The sequence below is a fragment of the Dendrobium catenatum genome, unplaced genomic scaffold, assembly GCF_001605985.2.
Source record: "Dendrobium catenatum unplaced genomic scaffold, ASM160598v2 fragScaff_scaffold_1059, whole genome shotgun sequence".
Taxonomy (NCBI): Eukaryota; Viridiplantae; Streptophyta; class Magnoliopsida; order Asparagales; family Orchidaceae; genus Dendrobium; species Dendrobium catenatum.
In genome coordinates, this window is record NW_021319521.1 from 427,325 (window position 1) to 449,372 (window position 22,048).

The 22,048-nt window shown below is 36.3% G+C and overlaps 2 protein-coding genes across 19 annotated transcripts in view; one reads left to right on the forward strand and one right to left on the reverse strand.

The window, feature by feature from the left end:
- LOC110102223 (phosphoglycerate kinase) overlaps positions 1-8,116 on the forward strand; it is a 103,448-nt gene extending 95,332 nt beyond the window's left edge. For 15 of the 18 annotated variants that reach the window (XM_028698261.1, XM_020830449.2, XM_020830453.2 and 12 more), the window contains 3 exons: positions 6,825-6,909; positions 7,581-7,679; positions 7,767-8,116. In XM_028698261.1, coding sequence (XP_028554094.1) covers positions 6,825-6,909; positions 7,581-7,679; positions 7,767-7,982 — 400 coding nt within the window. In that variant the 3' untranslated portion in view covers positions 7,983-8,116. Of the gene's footprint in view, positions 1-6,824; positions 6,910-7,580; positions 7,680-7,766 lie in introns of those variants that run through there. The other 3 variants (XM_020830462.2, XR_003701935.1, XR_003701934.1) reach the window with 3 other exon arrangements.
- Positions 8,117-20,755: 12,639 nt separating this feature from the next.
- On the reverse strand, positions 20,756-21,499 carry LOC110102224 (glycine-rich protein DOT1-like). The gene has a single exon (XM_020830467.2). It carries the CDS (start codon positions 21,497-21,499, stop codon positions 20,756-20,758), a length of 744 nt encoding a protein of 247 aa, XP_020686126.2.
- Positions 21,500-22,048: the final 549 nt, after the last annotated feature.

The window sequence follows — 22,048 nt, forward strand, 5'->3', positions numbered from 1 at the left end:
CCCAGTGAGAAGAATGCAACTTCCTCTCTTGTGAGTGCATTGAAGATGGGCAAATATTTAAGGAGGGGTGAGTTAGTATTCTTAGCTAAAATTGAGGCCTTAAATAAAGATGTTCAGGCAGTGCAGAATGTTCCAGTTGTCTCTGAATTTTGAGATGTATTTCCTGAAGAATTACCTGGATTACCACCTGAAAGAGAAGTCAAATTTGGTATAGAATTACAACCAGGAACATCAACAATTTACAAATCTCCTTATAGGATGGCCCCAAAGGAATTACAAGAGCTAAAAATGCAGTTACAATAACTGATGGATAAGGGATTCATCCGAGATAGCCATTCACCTTGAAGTGCACCTATACATTTTGTTAAAAAGAAAGATGGATCCATGAGAATGTGCATTGACTACAGAGAGCTGAACAAAGTGACAATTAAGAACAAATATCTACTATCCCGCATAGATGACTTGTTTGATCAGTTAGCCGGTGCCACGGTATTTTCCAGAATTGATTTAAGATCAGGATATCATCAAGTGAGAGTTAAAGAAGCAGATGTCAGTAAGACAGCTTTTGGGACCGGGTATGGTCACTTTGAGTTTAGAGTTATGCCTTTTGGGTTGACAAATGCTCCTGCCATCTTTATGGATATGATGAATCGGATTTTCAAAGATTACATAGATAAAGTTTGTGATTATTTTCATTGATGACATCCTGGTATACTCAAAGATGGACAAGGAGCATGCTGAACATTTACGCATAGTTTTGGAGACATTGAGAAAAAATCAGCTATATGCAAAATATTCAAAATGTGAATTTTGGCTATAAAGTATTTCCTTCTTGGGGCATATTATTAGTGGTGAAGGGATTTCTGTAGACCCTCTGAAAGTAAAAGCAATTATGAAATGGCCAACACCAAAGAATGTTACAGAGGTTCGTAGTTTTCTTGGACTAGCAGGATATTATAGAAGATTTGTAAAAGGATTTTCACAAATTGCTGTCTTTGTCCAAGCTAATGAGAAAGGAGGTAAAGTTTGAGTGGACTGTTGAATGTGAGAAAAGTTTTCAGGCATTGAAAAAGCATCTGACTACAACGCTAGTATTGACACTTTCCTCAGGAACAGAAGGATTTCAAATTTACAGTGATGTATCTTTAAAAGGTTTGGGATGTGTTCTAATGCATAATAGAAAGGTGATTGCCTATGCATCTCAACAGTTGAAACCCCATGAAAGAAATTATCCCACTCATGATTTGGAGCTGGCTGCAATGGTATTTGCTTTGAAGATTTGGAGACGCTATTTATATGGGGTAAGATGTGAAATTTTCACTGATCATCAGAGTCTAAAATACATATTTTCGCAGAAAGAATTAAACTTGCGACAAAGAACATGGTTGGAACTCATAAAAGATTATGATTTGGACATCCAATATTGTCCAGGAAAAGCTAATATTGTGGCTGATGCTTTAAATCGCAAGTCTACAAGGATGATGAACTGGATAATTACTCAGGAGGTTCAATTGATCAAGGAAATGGAAAATTTGCAATTGGAGATTAAAAACTTCAAAAATGTGGAATATTTACATCAAATGACCGTAAAGCCCACTTTAACAGATCGTATCAAAGAAGCTCAAGAGCTTAGTAGTGAATCTTCAAAATTAATAGAGCAGGTCCAGTCAGGGAAAAGACCCGATCTTTCTGTTGATGTCGATGGAATCATTAGACACAAATCCCAGCTGTGGGTAACCAATGATCCGGAATTGAGAAGAGAAATTTTGCAAGAAGCTCATCATTCTGGCTACACAATTCACCCAGGCAGTACTATGATGTATAAAGACTTAAAAGTAATATTTTGGTGGCCAGGTATGAAGAAAGATGTTGCTGAATATGTAGCTAAGTGTGTAGCATGTTAAATTATGAAAGCTGAACATCAAACACCTAGTGGATTACTGCAATCACTACCTATCCCCCAGTGGAAGTGGGAAGAAATTGCAATGGATTTTGTCATGGGTTTTCCCCGATCTAAACAAGGACATGACAGCATTTGGGTGATTATTGATAGACTAACAAAATCAGCTCACTTTTTACCTATCAAGCAAACTGATTCAGTAGACAAATTGACACTTCTATATGTAAAAGAAATTGTCATATTACATGGTATTCCAAAAGTCATTATCTCAGATAGAGATGCTCGATTTACTTCGAGACTGTGGAAGAGCATTCATGAAAGCTTGGGTACGAATCTGCATTTCAGTACAGCTTTTCATCCTCATATTGATGGTCAATCTGAAAGAACTATTCAAGTACTGGAGGATTTGTTGAGATTATGTGTTTTGGATTTCAAAGGTAGCTGGGAGGATCACATACCTTTGATAGAATTTGCCTACAATAATAGTTATCAATACAATATACAAATGACACCATATGAAGCACTTTATGGTAGAAACTGCAGAACCCTCTTAACTTGGGTTGAGGTAGGAGAAAGACAGTTAATGGGCTCAGAACTGGTGGAGGAAGCAACAGAGAAAATTAGATTAATTAGAGACAGATTAAAAGCTGCTTAGGACCGCCAGTAAAAATATTATAATCCCAAGCACAGAGCAGTAGAGTTTGAAGTAGGTGACTTTATATTTTTGAAGGTTAAACCTATGAGGGTACTACTAGATTTGGTAAGGGAGGCAAATTGAGTCCTAGATTTATTGGACCTTTTAAAATTGTTGAAAGAATTGGAAAAGTTGTTTATAGACTTGCTCTTCTAGCTGACATGTTAGATATATATAATGTTTTTCATGTGTCACTGCTAAGAAAATGGGTTACAGATGCCCATCAACGAATTTCACATGATGATATCGAGCTACAAAAGAATTTGACTTATACTGAAGAACCCGAAAGAATACTGGATTTTAATATTAAACAGCTCAGAACTCGTCAAATTCCTTATGTTAAAATAAAATGGAAATACAGGCCATAAAAAGAAGCAACTTGGGAAAGGGAAGAAGATATTAAATTGAGATTCCCTCATTTGTTGAAGACCACTAAAGCAACAAATTTCGAGGACGAAATTTCCATAAGGGTGGATTATAATATCCATTTTTTTTATGTAAGTGCATAATTTTGGCATAAAATTTCCCCAAGACTCACTCCACACCCAAAGCATCAAATTTATTTTATTCGAAGCCTATATATATATTTTTAGTATTTAAATTTAGACATTTAATTATGTTGATTTATTCTTAACAGATGGTTAATTAAATGGATATAACTGATATCAAGCAAATCATGAGTGTTGTACAGTTCAGTTCCATTAAATAATTAAATAGTCATAGCAGACAATTCCACTTATATCCGCATGCAACAAATCAATTGCATCAAACGGTTGAGATAGCTTAGGAAGATTGTAGTGGAAAAAGCATTAGGCTTATAATATTATATAATTACTGCACTTGCCCATTATATTCCTCATACATTCCCGTCACTTTGTTCTATATCATTTGGAGTTCAAATGCTAGCAGTGAGCAGCAGAGGGATCTACGAGAGCTTGCTGGGGCTGCTCCTGTAGGCTGTTGTGGAGACTTTTAATCCTATGATCCTATTATTAGTTCAAGCAGGTAAGAAAAACTTCAACATCTAGCCTATAGTGTTTTGAAATGAATATTGGCTGAAATCTTTAGTTGATAGAAGAGGGAATAGAATATTATGTGCTGAAATTTTATTACAGAAATCTGAAATGTATACTTTAGATGTCAGTATGCAGATTTTTGAAATGGTATGAAGAAATCCGTATTTCTTAAGTTTGTATTGCTGAAAGTTGTATTGTTGTAATTGGGCAAGAATTAATAATTTATAAAACAAAATCAGTAGGGAGAAAGATAGGGCTATGGTAGACTTGCTGAAATTTGTTTTTGTATTTTAAAAGATTTATTTTTTTTAAATGATCTGCAGTTGTTGAAAGCAATTAAGAAGGGCGGGAAAAAGCTAAAGACGGTGGAATAAAGAGAGTTAAGACAAGATTATTGTTAAATGAGGAGAAATGTAGTGGAAATAGTGTTCAAAAGGAAAAGGGGCCACGATACTTTAGGTGAACCAAATTACCCGACCGTCCTGGAGAACTAGGTGATATACTTAAACAATGCTATATGAAATAATAGAAAATTTTATATACTTGTCAATTTATATTTGTTATGTTTACCCTAGCATTTCTTTCAATTTATTCAGGTATATTCATGTATGAATGAGTACAACAACATGTTATGATGGTTAAGAAAAAGGAATGATATTGAGAATATTAATAAGTTATAAATGGGGGATAGGCCCGCACCAGCAAAGGTAGCAAAGGCGAAAGACCTGACGAGGTAAGCCTACACTCTCGAAATTCTAAAAGTTGGGGATTATGACCCAGCCTTGAATGAGAGAGCAGCACCAATTCTAGAAATTTGGTATTTGGACCCAATCCTGAATTGGAACATTGGATGGGTGTAAAAGCTTATAGCCATTATATAACTTATAGATAAATGCTGAACTGAAACATAACAGAAAGTGATGTTATATATTTCTTATGTTTAGCAAAGAATTTTATATGGGTTTTATATTAATGGTTAATATGGTTAGAATTATTTCTTTTGCATTGATTGAGTATTTCATTGAGCATTGGCTCATTGGGCAGTGGTTATATTGCAAGTAAGTGAAAGGAGCCCGTAGGGCACTAGGTGAGAAAGAGGTGATCGTCCGTTTTTGGTGTAAATGTGTTTTGGTGTACAAAGAGATCTTAGAGGATATCTGAAGAGTACCTGTATAAACTTTTTGATATGTAAGTAAAGTTCAAAAGTTTTAGTAGAGCTCTGTATTTGTTTTAATTATATTGATGTTCAGTAAGGTATATTACATGCTTCCTATTATTAAGTGTGAAGTTTGATATGTTGAAATCCTTCTTTGTTATACTCCAGTTTGGATATTAGAGGGTGAGCCAAACTGGGGTGCGACAGTTCCCTTCTCCTTTGAAGTTCAAATTGGATACCAAATACCTTACTCTAAATGACTTTCACAACATAGTAATTTAAAATACATATACAAAGTTTAAAAGATTTTAGACAACCTGTATGTTATTCTAGACAGTTTATATAGAATCATCAACATCACAAGCATTTATGTATAATCATTGCTCAAATTTGAGCCAACACTTGGTCATGCTCTTTCATTTTCAAGAGGGCTTAAGCATATTTAACGCATGCGTAAAATTTGTTTGTTAAATTTTTATTAGCCCTTTTTTTATCCCCTTACATGAGAATGACGACTTGCAGAAAATTCTATGAGCAGCCTGATCGTCCTAACCTAGAAAAATCTAGCGCCAATCACTTCATATCATAAATAACATATAGAAATCATCATATCATCAACAAGTGGCACATCAAACTATAGCATAGCATATCATCTTTAGACAAGTGGTCAATATAAGCATAGAGACCTATTTAAGATGCTTTGTATTAGACATGCCAAAGGCTTGGGCAAGGTTGATTTGCGTGGATATGATATTGGTACTATACCTCGTACCATTCAACAGAAAAGACCACTCCTTTTAGGATTCTCTATGAAAGAGATCCTCCCCATGTGATTCATTATGGGCATAACGCTACACCTGTGTCTAGCGTAGAACAATACTTAGATTAGAGGGACAAAGTATTATCTGAGCTAAAGAGATATTTGTTGAGAGTCCAACAGATCATGAAAAGGAAAGCTGATAAGCATAGGAGAAAGTAAACTTCGAGCCATCATATATGGTTTACTTAAAAATTGAGGCCCTACAGACATAAAACATTAGCCAGAATGAGGATTGAGAAATTATCCCCGCGGCATTTTTAGCCTTACGAGGTCGTTGAGCGTATTGGAACAGTAGCCTATCGATTGAGGCTACCACCTTCATATGCTTTTCACCCAGGCTTTCATATCTCACCTCTGAGGAAAGCGATAGGAGAGCATACACTATCATCTCTATCTCCGACTTTGATAGAAGATGTGAAGGTCATTTTGGAACCCTGGAAGTGCGGGTGTGCGCAGAGGGGATACAGTGGCACATGAGGTGCTAATCAAGTGGAAAGATCTTCCAGAGCATGTCACCACGTGAGAGCCATATGAGACAATTCTCTACCTTCCACCTTGAGGACAAGGTGTATTTTGGGGAAGGGAGTATTGATACGGGAGAGGGCAGCAGGGCTAGGGACGGAAACGGCAAAGGATTTGGCCCCCCTTGTGGGGCCCATTAATCCTATCATTACATATGTGAGAAGTGGAATTATGGAAGGGATTAATTAGGAATCATTTTTTAATTGAAATTTGAATTGGATAGGAAAATATTTTAGGAAAGGGGAGCTGATTTAGAAAGAGATTAATTAGGATGGATTTTCTAATTGAAATTCAAATTAGAGAGGGAAATATATCAGGGAAGAGGAGGGGGGGTGTTGATTTAGGAGGGAAAGAGGAGAAGCTTATTTAAGGCTAAGTTTAGGGTTTGTTTTGGTTATGCAGTATTTTATTTGAGAATTGTTGTAGTTTTCTTTTCGTGAGGGTTTCCTATCGGCGTATAGGTTGTTCGGGAGAGTCGATCTGCCTCTAGGTTGTTCGGGAGCGGAATGTGGAACTAGCCATCTATATTCATATTCCTGCATTTTTTTTATTGTGTTTGCTGTTTTTGTCTCCAAGACTTATCAATTTTTTATCCTTGGACACCTATATCTCTTTTTGTCCCCCAAGCAAATGATAGTAAAAGTCAATTTATCTTTGCCATTTATTGAACTGGTTTGAAATAAGTTTGCTGTGTTAATTTGTACTTTCTTTACCAGGCATTTCATATCAACAAATGCAACTTCCACATTCCGCTCTATTGTCTCAACTTATCCTGGAGAATTGTTTCTTGTTTCGATACAGGTATTGCTCACTGTACCTTAAACTTATTGTCATCCATGTGGACTATGTTAAGAAAATTGTAGTAATATAAACACAAAATTGTTCTCTCTTGTCAAACTTTGTGGTTCATTTGGTTTGATTGGACTAAACTTCTTAACTCAAATTATTCATGTTATAATTGAATAATTTACCTAGTAAATTGCAGCAAAAAATTTTGAATGATGGGGCTGCTCTTAACAAGCTACATTTCATGATTCAACTTGAAAGATTATTTTCACTATCAAACGGAGGGATCATATTATTTAGAGTTCATCTGGGCTTACTTTATTTTTCATATTTTTTTTAATTTTTTATTTATTTTTAACGTGAAATAAAACATGTCTTATATCTTTAAAAAATGTGATTTCTATTTTTATTAAAAATTGAATTTGTTAATTTATACGGTAGTGGTGTTGGTGGCCGGGGAGACTGACAGGTTGTGATAATTGTTACTAAAAACACTAAAAAATATCGTAAAGTTTTATAAGGGTTTTAAAAATTTTGATTTATTTTTAAAAATAAAAGATAAAATAGGTAAAAATACACTAAATAATACATAATAAAAATAAAAAACAAAATAATCCCAAACATTCCCTCAATTTTGAGTGGAGTAGTTGATTTAATCTGTGCAAAAATAAAAATTTTTTGTTCAGTGCCCAAATCCTGATTTCAACCGTGAAGGTCATAGGTGGAGAATGGTCCAAAGAGCACTCGTAGAGGCCATCATAGATCTGCTAGCAGTAGATGCAAAGGTCTTCCCCTACCATAATTTTCTCCATTTCATTTTAGTTATTGTTTCCATTTTCTTTTGAGGAGTTAAATTCGGGCTATGTTTCCAGGTTTTCCTACAGTCAGACATTGAAGCTGTCACCATTAGAATGAAAGAACAGTTCATAAAGTATGGAAAAGGTAGGATTGTTAAAGATGAGGATGATGAAGATAAGATAGGGTTCCCAGAGAACCCTTTCGGGGTTCGCTCCGATTGGGAACAACACGCTGTGGATCGAGGAGATTTTATGTACAGAATGATGCTCAGGAAAGTCGGCAATCCTTAAAGAGTTTGGTGGTAAATTTTCCCCAATATAAATAGTTGCAGTAGAATTCAGATAAAATTAGGAACATGTCTCCATGGTCCAGGAAATCTTTTGTACAGGGAAAGATGCTGAGAAAAGCTTCTGTCAATCCTTAACAGTTGGAGGTAAAGCATAATGAACGTTGTTGCAGGATAACTTAGATTAGATTGGGAATGATGCTTAGTAAAGTTGGCATTCCAACCTGCTGGAAGTAAAATTTCTATAATATACATAATTTTAGCAGAATTAAATATGAATATTATTATGTTATGTATAATTATACTTTTTTCTTTTTCTCAAATTCCACCACCACTTAATAATAGAAACTTCCATTTCACTACGTACATGCCGTGGGTGACGAAGATTAGAAGGGCTTAAAATGTACACTGAATGGTATTTATTTACTAATGGAATATGCCGTATTCATTTGCTTGCATATATCTATCTTGATTATATTCTATAGTTGAAAAAAAAAGCCATTGGTTGCTAAGGATGAGTGATTCTTAGGATCTGTTTGGAATTTACTTTTAATTGCTTTGTTTTTTAGATTGTAACAATAATTTTATATTTAACTAATTTTTTAATAATTTTTAAGAAATTTTGGTAATAAGAAATTGTTTACTGCAGCGGTAAAAATATATATATATATATATATATTTCTCGCATTAAATATAGTCACTTTTATTAAAAAATTTGCTATCACAGACAGACCATTACGAAAAGAAGTATTAATTGTATACAAACTATTTTGAGGACAGCATATTTTTCTTTGTTCAGAAGCACAACTGAAAGGATATTTGCTATTCTTATATATTTAAGCCTATAATAACCTGTCAGCTAACATATATTAAAATGGCATACAAAGGTGACTTTCAAATAATGGGGGTTCTAATTAAATGTGGGTTTTGGTTTTTGTAACTTTACAGAAATTTTTCCAATGGGTTTCCTACCAACGCGTACCTTTTCTTCCTAAAGCAATTATCGCAGAATATTAATAATATTTTTAGATATTTTTTATGATTGAAATAATAGTGAAATATACCACAAAATAATGGGAGAATCTACAGCTCCAGCAGAAGTTAGAGCCCTGAAAGAAAATTATACCAAAAAAGATGCAGAAGTAAGAGAAGCTCTTGGAATTTGAATTGGGTTTTTTCAAATTTTTCTTGGTCTATCTGTTGGTGGGTTTTCTGTTGGAAATGAAGGATCGGTCACCGGTCATCATTGGTGGCCAGAGCCCTATTAATTGTTCGTCACTTGCCTCTCATGCATTTATGGTTCATTTGTCTCACATCAATTCGTGATCTCTCTAAAGTTTAATCGCTGCAATGCTCCTCTTGTTATCAGAGAACCAAGTGGTGTCGTAGTTCAATCCTCTCCACCGGTTATTGGTAAAGGCAAGCAAATTGTGGAAGAGTTCAAGGCGAATACTCCACATGGTGTTTCTAGAAATAATAATTTCGAGTCATCTTCTTCGGACATGAAGTTATTCGTTAATAGGTTTGCCAATTCTAAGCCTATTTCCATTTGTCTGTTCAAAGTAAGGTTGATCATCGTCGTGGCAATCCTTGGTCTAAGCGACCCTATATTAAGGTCAATATGTTGGAAAATGAATCCTTTCTGTCAGATGATGGTTCTGTAGTTAAGTTGTATGATCCTAATGTTGAAGCCAGTTCAAAGAAGCTTCAATACTCTATTGTCGTGAAAGTCTTTGGTAGATATATCCCTATACAAGTGATAGCGAAAGAGTTGAGACGACAACGGTCGCAATTTGGGAAGTTCCATTTGACTGTTCTTGGCTCGGGGTGGCTGCCCTGTTCTTTTTTTTTTTAACTAATGAATTTATGGAAAATGTATCATCTGGTGGCCCATGGTTTGTGAACGGTCATATCATTTGACTTGATAAGTGCAATCCTATTTTCTCTTCAGATTCTTTAAATGGTTTGTCTTCTCCAGTCTGGATTAGGATGCCCAACCTTCCACTTTATTGTTGGGATGAGATTAATGTGTGGAGAATAGCTTCTATGATTGGAAAATCTCTTTTGATTGATGGCGATGTGTTCCAATGGGAAAGAAGGGAATGTGCTAGAATTTACGTCCAAGTTGAGCTTGATAAACAACTCCCTGTATTTGAAGGAATTTGTTAAAGAGTGGGATGTTTTTTTTGTTGGTATTTGTTGAAACTAAAATTTCATCTATTAGTAGAGGTGAATTTGATAAATTCATGGGAGTTGGTTGTGATTTTTTTCTCTTCCCTTCCAATGGGATGTCTAGAGGTATCTTCGTGATTTGGAGGATTGATTTGGCCTCCTTTTTGTGGTGGAAGCGTCTGCTCAATGTGTTATTGGGGAGTTGAAGATTTTAAACAAAGGTTTATGGGTGGTCTCTATTGTTTATGGTAATAAAGACTTATATGGAAGAAAGAAGTTGTGGGATTGTTTGGAGTTGCACTCAAGGTAAGAGGTACCTTCTGTGGTAGGGGGAGATTTTAATTGTATCCTATCTTTAGATGATAAAAAGGGTGGTAAGAAGTTCTCTTTTTTCCAAGGGCCTTCCAAGATGAAAGCTTTTATGAAAATAGTGATCTTCATGATGTTGGGATTCTTGCACCAAAGTATACTTGGTGCAACAATAAAAATGGGAGTTCTTGTATTCTTGAAAGACTTAATAGATGTTTGTTGAATTCTAAGGCATTGGAAATGGTTCATCAGGCTTCGATTGGGCACTTGGCTAGGGTCGCGTTCTGTCCATTGCCCAATTGTTTTGAAAATTTTCAACCATACCTATTATAGCAACAAATTTTTGAGATTTGAAGATGTATGGTTGTCTTATCCAACTGCAGCTATGGTGATGAGTAAATCATGGAATAAATCGATTAGTGGTGATGCTATGGAAGCCTTAAATAAGAAATTTCCAGGGTTCTGGAAACCTTGCATTTTTTGAGCAAATCTAAACATCAGAATTTGGTTGATCTGAAGGAAAAACTTAAGAGAGAAATTGAAGATCTTCAGTTGGAGGAATCGATGGGTCTGAACTTTTCAGAGGACAAGCTTCTATTACTTAGGTCTAAAATAAATGATTTGAACAGGAAACTTGCACAATTAAATACTTAGTGGAGGTAAAGAGCAAAGGTAAGATGGTTAGGTGATGGTGACACAAATTCAAAATTTTTTCATGTTTTTGATAATGGACGTAGGAATGGTAACTTTATCAATCAAGTGAATGATGATGTTGGCACTCTTGTGGAGGATCCTAAGGCTATCAAGGATATCTTTATTAAATTCTTTGGTAACAAGTGGAGGTCTAGAGATTGTTGTTTGTGGTGTTGTCCATCTAATCCTAACTCTTTAAGTCAAGGGGATTGTGATATCCTTAATGATGATTTCTTGTTTGAAGAAGTGGAGGTTGTGGTTAAAGATCTTGGCAAAAATATTTCTCATGGTTTTGATGGTATCTCTTACTCGTTCATCAAAGCTTTTTGGAAGATGATTGGTATAGATGTTTGGATTGCTATTTATTCTCTTCTTATCTTCGGGTAAGATGTGCTCTTAGTGGAAGTAGACTATAGTAATTCGTATTCCTAAAATCAGTAATCCTCTAGTTCCTTCCAACTTTCATCCTATTAGTCTTTGCCTATTCATTTACAAGGTTGTTGCCAAGGTTCTTTTGAATAGATTATTAGAGGTTATTCATTGTTTGGTTTCTGATGTTCAAGTAGCTTTTATCAAAGGGATGACTTTATCAGATCATGTTCTTCTTACCCAAGAACTTTTATATAAATTTAGATTTTCTAAATCTAAAAAAGCTTTGGTTGCAATTAAAGTGGACATGGAATAAGCATATGATAGCATGGCTTGGGATACTCTTAGGCAAGTTTTGGATTATTTTGGTTTCCCATTGAAATTTTCTAACCTTTTATTGGAATGTGTGATTGACCCTTTGTTTTCGGTACAAGTCAATGGGGTTGGTTCAAAGTCGATTGAGGCTAGAAGTGATTTTAGATAGAGATGTCCATTATCACCTTATTTGTTCATCTTATGTTCTCTGGTTCTTACTAATGCTTTTTTAATTAACGGATAGAACTTGGGTTTAAAAGTGGACCTACTGCTCCAAGAATTACTTATTTACTATTTTCTTATGATATTCTTATTTTCTTGGAAGTCAAGCTTGAGTACTTGATGAAAATTAAGAAAATTATTTTAGATTATTGGTGTTGGACTGGACAACAAGTAAACATTCAGATGTCGTCCATTTTATTTGGCAAATCAGTGGAACATAATAGGAGAAGAGCTATATCCAAGCTTATGGGGTTTAATGAGGTAAAAGAGAGCAATATTTGGGTATCAAAATTGCATTGAGGAGACTGGTTTCTTAGACTTCTTCAATCTTTTGGAGAAATCTGCTTCAAAATTGGAGGTGTGGGGTAATAAGTTCATCTCCTTAGCAGGAAGATTGGTGCTTGTTAAATCGATGATTCTTTCCATTCCATTGCACTACTTATCCCATTCTTTAGTTCCTTCGAGCATTTTGAGAGAATTTGATAAGATGAGTAGGGAATTCTTATGGAATAAGAAAGATGGAGGTCATGGTTTACACTATGTTGCTTGGGAGGAACTTTATAAAACAGTGTATGCTGGAGGCCGTGGAATTCACTCAACCGTTTCTACAGTGGGACCTTTGAGAGAAAAATTATCTTGAAATTTTCTTAACAAATCTGATTCTTCTCTTAGTAAATCTTTATATGCTAAGTATGGCAGAGATATTTAGTGTGATTTACCTAGGATTAATTCTTATTCGATTTGGAAGATGATGCTGAGTAGAGCTAAAACTCTTAGGCCAATTGTGAGATGGAGGATTGCTTCAGGTTTTTCAGTTAACATTTTAAATGATATTTTGGGTGTTATATAGAAGCTTTTATATATATCCTACCTTTATTTTTGTGGAGGAGATGGATTTTCCTCCTTTGGAGAATTTTATTTCTGGTGGAATTTGGAATCAGGTGGAATTATTTAAGTACTTTGGAGATCCTTTGATTGAAGTCATTCTTCAAATCAAGATTTATTCAAAGCTTTTTGTATGACGAACTAGAACTTATAAACAACTTCTTTGGTAGAACAATTGCTGTTATGGCCTTGAGTTTGAATGTGGAAGATCCAATTAATTTGCATAATTAGAAATGGTTGAAGAGTATGAAACTGCATCCTCGGATTGACTGTTTATGTTGGGGCCTACTGAAGGATGCAACTCCTACTACAAACTTCTTGATGTACAAGAGATTACTAAATTAAAATCATTATCCAAGAGGGTGTGAGGCGGTAGAAGATATTGAGCACGTTGCAGTAAATTGTTCCAAGTTAATTCAAGCTATTGCCTTGTGGAATAAAGGAGGCATTCTCATTCCTGTTTTTTCTTCATTGCTGGATTATTTGGATAAATTGGGAAGGTTAGCAAAGGTTAATCCTTTTATTGCAAATTTGTATTGCTCTTTGGTATTTTATTCATGGAAGAGTAAAAATAAACTTATACATGACGGTCAGGAGCTCGGATTAGGCTTTATTGTATCTAATGCTATTAGCTTTGCATCAATCTCATCAAAATTTAATATGTTTTCTGACACTAGGATGCTAACTATCCTTCACAGCTGAATTCTTAATTTTGGCATCCCCCTTCCACCCGAATGGATTAAAACCAACATTCATGCAACTTTGCTTCGTTCTAATGAAGCTGGAGTAGGTGGTGTTTTTAGAAATCATAGAGGAAGTTTTCTTTTGGCTGTTGGGTTCAGGTGTTTGAGTTGGGATAATGACTACTGTGAGTTGTTGGCTTTCTGTTCATTGAGAAAGATTATCAAAGAATGGATGTTGGATGCTAAAGGTATCATAATAGAGGGAGATAATATGAATATCATAAAGTATTTACAAGACTCGGCCGACAAAGATGTTTGTTCAGTTCATAAAGACGTGCTGGAGGACTTCTCTTTTTTAAAGGATTTTGGGAATTTTTTATTTCATTTTGCAAATAGAGAATGTAATAAGTTAGCCGATTTTTGTGCTAAATTTACTTTAAAGGATGATTTTTTATGGGAAGATTTGGATTGTAATAAGGTTCCTCCTTTTTTCTTTTCATTGATAAAGGAGGACTGTGATAGGCTTTCTATCACTTAGTAGTTTGTCATAGGTTCTTTTATTTTAATGCAATTTCTAGTTCTTCAAAAAAAAAAAAAAAAGATTATCTAAGCTGAGATAAAACTAGCTTACATGAATCTACCGTTGCAGATCAATCCAAATATAGCCTAGTCTCTTCTTCCTTCCTCTTTTTTTTTTTTTTTGATAAATGCAAATTGCATAACAAAGCAAAAAATAGGAAACTAGGTAAAAGCTAAAGGAAAGGCTCTCATTCCTTCTTCAATAAACTAGATAAAGAAGAAGATATGCTAGCAAAAGAAAAATACTGAAAATAAAAATTATTCTCTAAAACCAAAGCAGCACAACGATCGGCTACCTTATTACATTCTCTATGAACATGGTGAAAAATTACCTTATTGAAGTAGGCCAAGAATAGAAAATCTTTATCTTCCCAATTGTTATATTGCCTCGTCTTTTTATTCAAAGAATTTTGAATGAATTTGATAATGTTGTAGTTATCACCTTCTATTATTATACCTTTGTTATCTAACATCCACCTTTGAATATACTTTCTTATCAACAAAACAGCCTCCATTTCAAGTGTACCACATCCCAATGAACTCTTCTTTCCCCAAAAGCAGATAATAATCTTCCTTTGTGATCTCTTAAAGCTCCTCCAATTTCAACGCTGTTAGAGATCAATAGAGATGCATCAACGTTTATTTTGATCCAATCTAGCAGTGGAGGCAAAACAATTTGAAACTCCCTAAGGAGATTAGCACCCCAGCTATCTATGATTGGATTAGCATGAATCATTGATGTAGATAACACGTTTGTTGCAATCATTGAGCTCGGTAGAGTAGGTTTACCAGGTAATTTCCTGTTTCTGACTTTCCAGCATTCATAAACCAAAGTACAATAAACCTTGATCGTGTTAGAAGATGGAATAGAAATTCTCTTGAGTTCTTTCAAACATTCATCCAGCGATTGAAAAATGGGAATATTAAATTCCCACTCTTGCAACATTAAAAAAATATCCATCAAATACTTACAATGGACAGCAATATGCTCAAGATTCTCAACTTGTTGACAACCTCTTGCACATAAATCATAATTGATAATTTTCCTATATGTAAGAAACTCATTCATCGGGATAGCAAACTTGTTCATCCTCCACCAAAATAGCTCCACCCGAGGGTTTAATTTCACCTTGCTAAGCCTAGATGAAAATCCAAAATCTCCCTCTCCCATATCACGTTTTAATGAATTTTCATAAGCCATGGCAGTAATAGTCTTACCAGTATGGTGATGAATTTCTTCCATATAGTCTGCTTCAGCAGTGTGATTGATGGGAATTTACAATATAAGAGATATAAGTTCCTCATGAAAGAACCGTTGAAGTTCCTCCTCGTTCCATCTGTCATTCATAGAGATGAATTGATTAAGCATTACATCTTCCAGTCCCGTGCAGTCAGCAAATGTTGGCCAAGATCCCAAACATTTATCTAGCATCCAAATATCTTTGAGAACATTAACTTTCCTCCCATTCACCACTTTCCATTTTAGCAAAGGTTTTAGAAATTTTCCACCATCTATTAGAATTTTCCAAGCCATAGAAGCTCCTTGTTTGTTATCAACATCAAAAATATTACTACCATATTTGGCAATAAAGACTCTGTGAAGTAAAGAATCAGCTTTTTGTATAAAACAACAGGATAGTCTAGACTTAAGAGGCCCAGATCTACGAATTGCTGAGTGAAAGTTCAGACCACCAGCATCTCTCGATTTACACAGTTCTTCCCATGACACATAATGCATTCCTCTTTTACCATTGCTTTTATGCCATACAAAATCTTTGCAACATTTATCCACTTCATAGAGAACTTTCTTTGGAACAATGGAATGAGTTGATAAAAAATTTGGAGTTGATAAAAGAGAAGACTTAGCAAGAGTAATCTTATCAGCCAAAGAGAGAGTTTTGCTACCCCAAGTGTTCAGTTTTTGTAAAACATTGTCTAACAAATCATGAAAGTCAAATTTTACCAATCTTCTCAAATCCATCTTTACACCTAGATAGTGCATCTCCTTAATTACTTTGTAACCCAAAATCTGTCTGACTTGATTCATGTTGGAACGGTTAGTAGCAATGCTAAAAAGAATTTGGGATTTAGAAATATTCACCTTTAATCCCGTCCAAGAACAAAAATCAGCAATAATTTTCTTCAACACTTTGGCTAGCTTTTTTGAAGATTGAGAAAAAATCTAAACATCATCGGCATATAATAAATGAGTAACCTTTGTAGCTCTTGGTGATATTTGAATGCCCAAATCTTGCCCTCTTTGTTCAATTGCATTTGAGAAAAACTGAGAACACATAATGAATAAGGAGATAGAGGACATCCTTGACGAAACCCATTTTCAGCCTTAATCCAATTAGACACTTTACCATTTAGCAGAAATGAAAATATGACATCTCTAACACACTCCATAATAAGTGAAGAGATTTTTAAAGGGAATCCAAACAATTGTAAGACTTGATTCAAAGTCTCCTAACACATGATATCATAAGCTTGTTCCATGTCAAGCGTAACCACCATCATTCCTTTTTTGTTTTTAGAGGTCCTGAATTTATTAAAGACCTCATGAGCTAATAAGCAGTGATTTGACATCGATCTTACAGGAATGAATGCAACATGTTCTTCTGAGATAATTTTATTGATGCAACATTTCAATATATTCATGATCTTAGTTGCCACAAGCTTATAAGTAGTTTGACACAAACTTGTAGGCCTATAATTTTCTGGAACTAAGAGATTTTTTTCTTGGGGATTAGGACAATTAGTGTATCTCTCCATTCAGCATGCATATTACAAGTTTTGAAAAAGCTGTCAACGGCTTTCCATGTTTCACCTTCCACAATTCTCCAATAAAATTTTAAAAAGGATGCGGTAATACCGTCTAGTCCAGGAGATTTATTATTCCCTTTTTTAAAAACAGCCTTAATGAGCTCATCTTTAGTAAAATCTACATAATAAGATCAACTTCTTCTTGCGAGATTCTCTGGTTTTGTGGAACAACTGGCCATCCCGTTAAATTGTAGTCTCTAGCCTTCCATGTTTTTTACAAAAAAATCATAAAAACCTGCTTTCATGTGATCAAAATCCTCCAAAAGATTATTGTTTTCATCTTTGATTTGTCTAATAAGATTTCCATTTTCCTTTGCAAAAGCAAAATTATGAAAGAAAATTGAGTTAAAGTCACCTTCCTCATGCCATCTAGCTTTGGCTCTTTTATTCCACCAAGAAAATAATCTCCCCAACGTGACATTGAGTTCATGAACTTTAGTTCTAAGCAAATTTAGCTTCTCCACCGTAAGCCCAGAATATGTAGATTCCTCCAATTGAAGATTCAATATCTCGTTCTATAATTCTTCCTTCAGAGTATTTAACTCTCTACATTTATTCTTGTTCCAGAAATATATAGACTTTAGTGTTCTTCTTAATTTTCTTTGAAGTATTTCAACATTATTACCAAAATTTGTTCTCTTCCAAGCCTTCAATACAATTTTCCAAGCTGCAAGATACGATTTCCATGTATCTTCAAATCTAATAATTTTAGATTGTTTATTTGGAGGCTCCAACACCTTACATGAAATAGGACTGTGGTCCGAAGCTACCCTTGGTAAATGTCAAACCATTGCCATAGGGGTTCTTTGCAAGGCTACAGATTTCATCAAGCATCTATCTAATCTCTCCCAGATTCTAGCTGCACCTTCTTTGTTATTACACCAAGTGAATCTTGGTCCAACAAAAGCAATTTCATGAAAATCATTATTTATCATAAAAAGCTTCATCTCCTTAGGTCCCTTAGAGAAATGAAACCTCTTGCCTCCCCTTTTATCATCCTTGCAAAGAATGCAATTAAAATCACCTCCAATAATTGAAGGTACATCACAAGGTAAACATTTTTTAAGGGTATCCCACATAGTTCTTCTTATGTACAGATCTCTACCTCCATAGACCGTTGCCACATTCCATGTGCCCAATAACGTGCTATTAAGAACACCCATAACTACTTGAGAAGAATGTTCAATTACTTCAAATGATACAACATTTTTATCCCATAAAACCAATATACCACCCGAAGTTCCTTTAGCGGGATGATGAACAAACTCCCAATTACTACCAATAAGAAGATTAACATCTCTTATATCAATGCTAGACATTTTAGTCTAAGTTAGACCAATAAAAAACCCACCATTATCCTTCACGATCTCCTTAAGATATAGAGAGGCCTCCCATTTTTTGCAACCCCCCCCCCCCCCCCCCCCCCCCCCCCCCCCCCCCCTCCTATAATTCCAAAAAATGAAAGGAGACATTAATAACCAGGAGGGGAAGATTCCCCAACTTTCTTACCACCTTTACTTTCCCCTCTTCTCTTCCTATGGGTAGGTTCAACTGGACCTAAGGATTTCACTTCCTTTGCCAGTTTGTTTTTACAAGAATTTGTAATTTAATCTCCTATATCCAGTAATATCTCAGAACTGCTTGGCTGAATTTTTTTTTGAAACAATAATAGTTTCATAAGTCTTCAACTCTGTATAAGTCTGTTTCAACAACTTCTCCCTCTTCATGCTCATCCCTCAGGATATGAAATTTATTATTAACACAAATATTAGCAGCTTTGTGTTCCTTTATAAGCTCTACATCACCCAACCTCCTGTATTCAAATTGATTTACAGAGATGTCCTGCAGCTTTTCAGAACTTCCATTATCAATTTGATTCTCTTGCATTCTTTCAGTCTTTTTTTTTGAACGGCACTAACAACAGGTTTGAATTCCTGTTTCTTCCGAACTGTGGTCTCTTCATTTTTCTTAAAATTTCTGAATCTTCTATTTCTAAATTTTGCATGAATCCAGGGTCCATATTCATCATCACTATGAAGCTTTGGGACTTCTTCAGCAACATTGTTATCAGCTATCTTCACTTGGTTAAAAGTAGCAACATGTTCCTGATTTTGAATGGGCTTGATATCAGGACAAAGAGACTTGCTATGTCCTACTCTTCCACAATGATAACACAGAGAAGTCATCTTCTGATATTCAACTTTTTGATATAGTCTTCATTGAATTCCTTCAATCCAGACTCCCTTAGGTAACTTGTTCTCAAGATTGATACGGACACAAACCTGTGCATATTCTCTTTTCCCCCATTTGAAAGAATTTCCATCAAGAAACAATGGTACTCCAATCATTGAAGCAATTCTAGAGATGTTCTCCTCATCCCAACAGCTTAGAGGTAAAAAAAGAAAATCGAATCCATACAGGCGAAGTGATACCTTTTAGTGATTCCGGGGAGAAAGATGTAGACCATTTATCCATGCCGATAATATGGTTGCAAATATACCAAGGTCCACCGCTCAGAACTTCCTCCATTGATTCAATGTTGTTGAAGGAACATAGAATCCAATCAAGCCCAAGAGTTGTTAAATGGAATTTCCCAAATTTACTCCATTGTCTTCGGAGTTCCAGACTAAAAACAGAAAAAGGGATATCTTTCCCTAGAACTTTTAATCACAAGAGACTTCTTCAAGATTTGTGCATTGGTAGATTCTAGATCATGATTTAACTTTACCGCAAGCCCATCCTCAGTCATCTGAGTAGTTTCCATATTATAATTCAATTTAATATGTTGAGTCTTCTTCCACGCAGAGACAAAATTGTCTTTGGATACAGGATCTTCTTTCTTTTCTGGAATAACCTCATTGATGTCAACATCATTTTCAAAATTGATAGACAAATTTCTGCTCACATGATTCTGATCGTTATCTTCTTGGACTCCCACAAACTTGTTAACCTTCAGGATCAGTTCTGAAGAGAGGAAGACGCATCATTACCTAAACTCACCAATGAGTGAGGTCTTGAATTTGATATCTTCATCAGACTTTTTCCTTTTCCTTTAACAGAGGAATCTTTTCACATCGGAGGTCCATCCCCTTCTCGAATTACCAGATTGGTACGAGGTCTAACAGACGTTTGATCCGCAGCATCTGATCTGAATTTTTCATTCTTATGAATGGTACCGCCGGTAAGAAGTTGCCGATGATCAGGCAAGACCATCTTCAATGAAACATGCACGAAGAGTTTCTTCTTCCTTCCTCATCTTTTTTCATAATAAATATAAAGTTTGCATTCATGTTGATGAGTTGGAGAACCATAGAAAAAGTCATTTAACATGACAGAGTGCAATTTTTCTTAATGTTTTGACTTTTTATATTTTTTCTATTTAATATAATAGACGATTGTATGATTTTTTTGAAATTTAGCAAAATGGACTTCTCTTGTTCGTCATAGGAAAAAATATATCCTAAATATTTCAAGAAATTAAAAGATAGACCTCTTTATAGATTTTGAAAATTTTCTTTTTTATATCAGCAGTTCAGCACTCAACATTCATATTCAAATAATTAAAAGAAAAAGCATTCCTCAACCAAAAAGCTGATGAAAGTAATGCCTCTTACTTAAAAAAAAAAAAAAATAGAACAACCAAAGAAAGTAGAGTGAAATCTCCCCTCTAAGTGAGTAACTTTCTTAATTAAACCTGCTAATCTATTATAAATGCATGAGAACATCAGTGCGTCTTCTTTGCCTCTAACCGGCGGAGACCCATCTTATTCGTCTCCACCACAACCGGCGGAGCCAACGTCTTCTTTGCCAACACCTTCGCTGCCTCTTCTTTCTTTCCTCTGCCTTCTTCGCCGCCACCGCCCCACTTCTCCTTCTTCTCGCCGCTGCCGCTTCCCTCTTTTTTCTTCTCACCACCGCCACCGCCATCCTTCTTCTTCTCGCCGCCGGCACATTCCTCTTCTTCCATCTCACCATCGCCACGACCCACTCTCTTCTTCTCGCCGCCGGTCTCCTCTTTCTTCTCACCATCTCCACCGCCCATCCTCGCTTTCTTTTTCTCGCCGCCGGCGACACCCTCGTCTTTCTTCTCACCACCGCCGCAAAGCCTGCTACTCTCCTTCTTCTTCTCCCCACCGCCTCCTACGTGTTTCTTCTCACCACCGCCACTTCCCTCCTTCTCCTTGTTCTTCTCTTCGTCGCTGCCTCCCTCCTCGTCCTCATCATCGCTCTCTTCCTCCTCCTCATTCGTCTTGTAGCCGCCGCCTCCTACAACTACACCGCTGGCTCTGTGACCAATACTGCCGCTCCCGCCGGAGAGTGCACTGCTGTTACGTCGGGTTACGCCACCGCCTCCTCCTCCACCTCGACCTCCACCTCCACCTCCGAATTTGTTTCCACCGCCGCCGCTCCCGGTGAATGAACTGTTTCTGCCATTGGCGACACCACCTTCACCTCCCACTTCTTTCATCTCACCTCTACCACCACCCTTCTCCTTTTTCTTCTCGCCGTCAGCGCCTCCCTCGTCTTTCTTCTCACTACCGACAAATCCCACCCTCTCCTTTTTCTCGCTGGTGGCACCTCCCTTCTCTTTTATCTCGCCAACGCTACCACACTCCTCCTTCTCGGAGCCGGAGTCGCTCTCATCTTTCTTCTCATGCACCAACCCCACCACTCGCCTTCTCCTTCTTCTTCTCGCCACTGCCGCCTGCCTCCTCTTTCTTTTCACCAACGCAAACGCCTTCCGACTCCTTTGGCTTCTCTCCGCCGGCCTTAGCCTTCTTTCCGATGCCGACGGCGACGGCACAGCCATTACCACCGAAGATGGCGCCAGAATTGTTGTCGGCTACGCCACCGTTGTTGATGATGGCCCCGGCTCCGTCGCTGCTGTCGGCTGCTCCGCAGCCTCTGCCGCTGGCTATACTACTGGCTCCGCCACCATCTCTGCCACTGCTGAGGGAAACACCGCCGCCTTCACCGCTAGCGGCGGCTCTGACTCCGTCACTGACGCCTTCTCCGC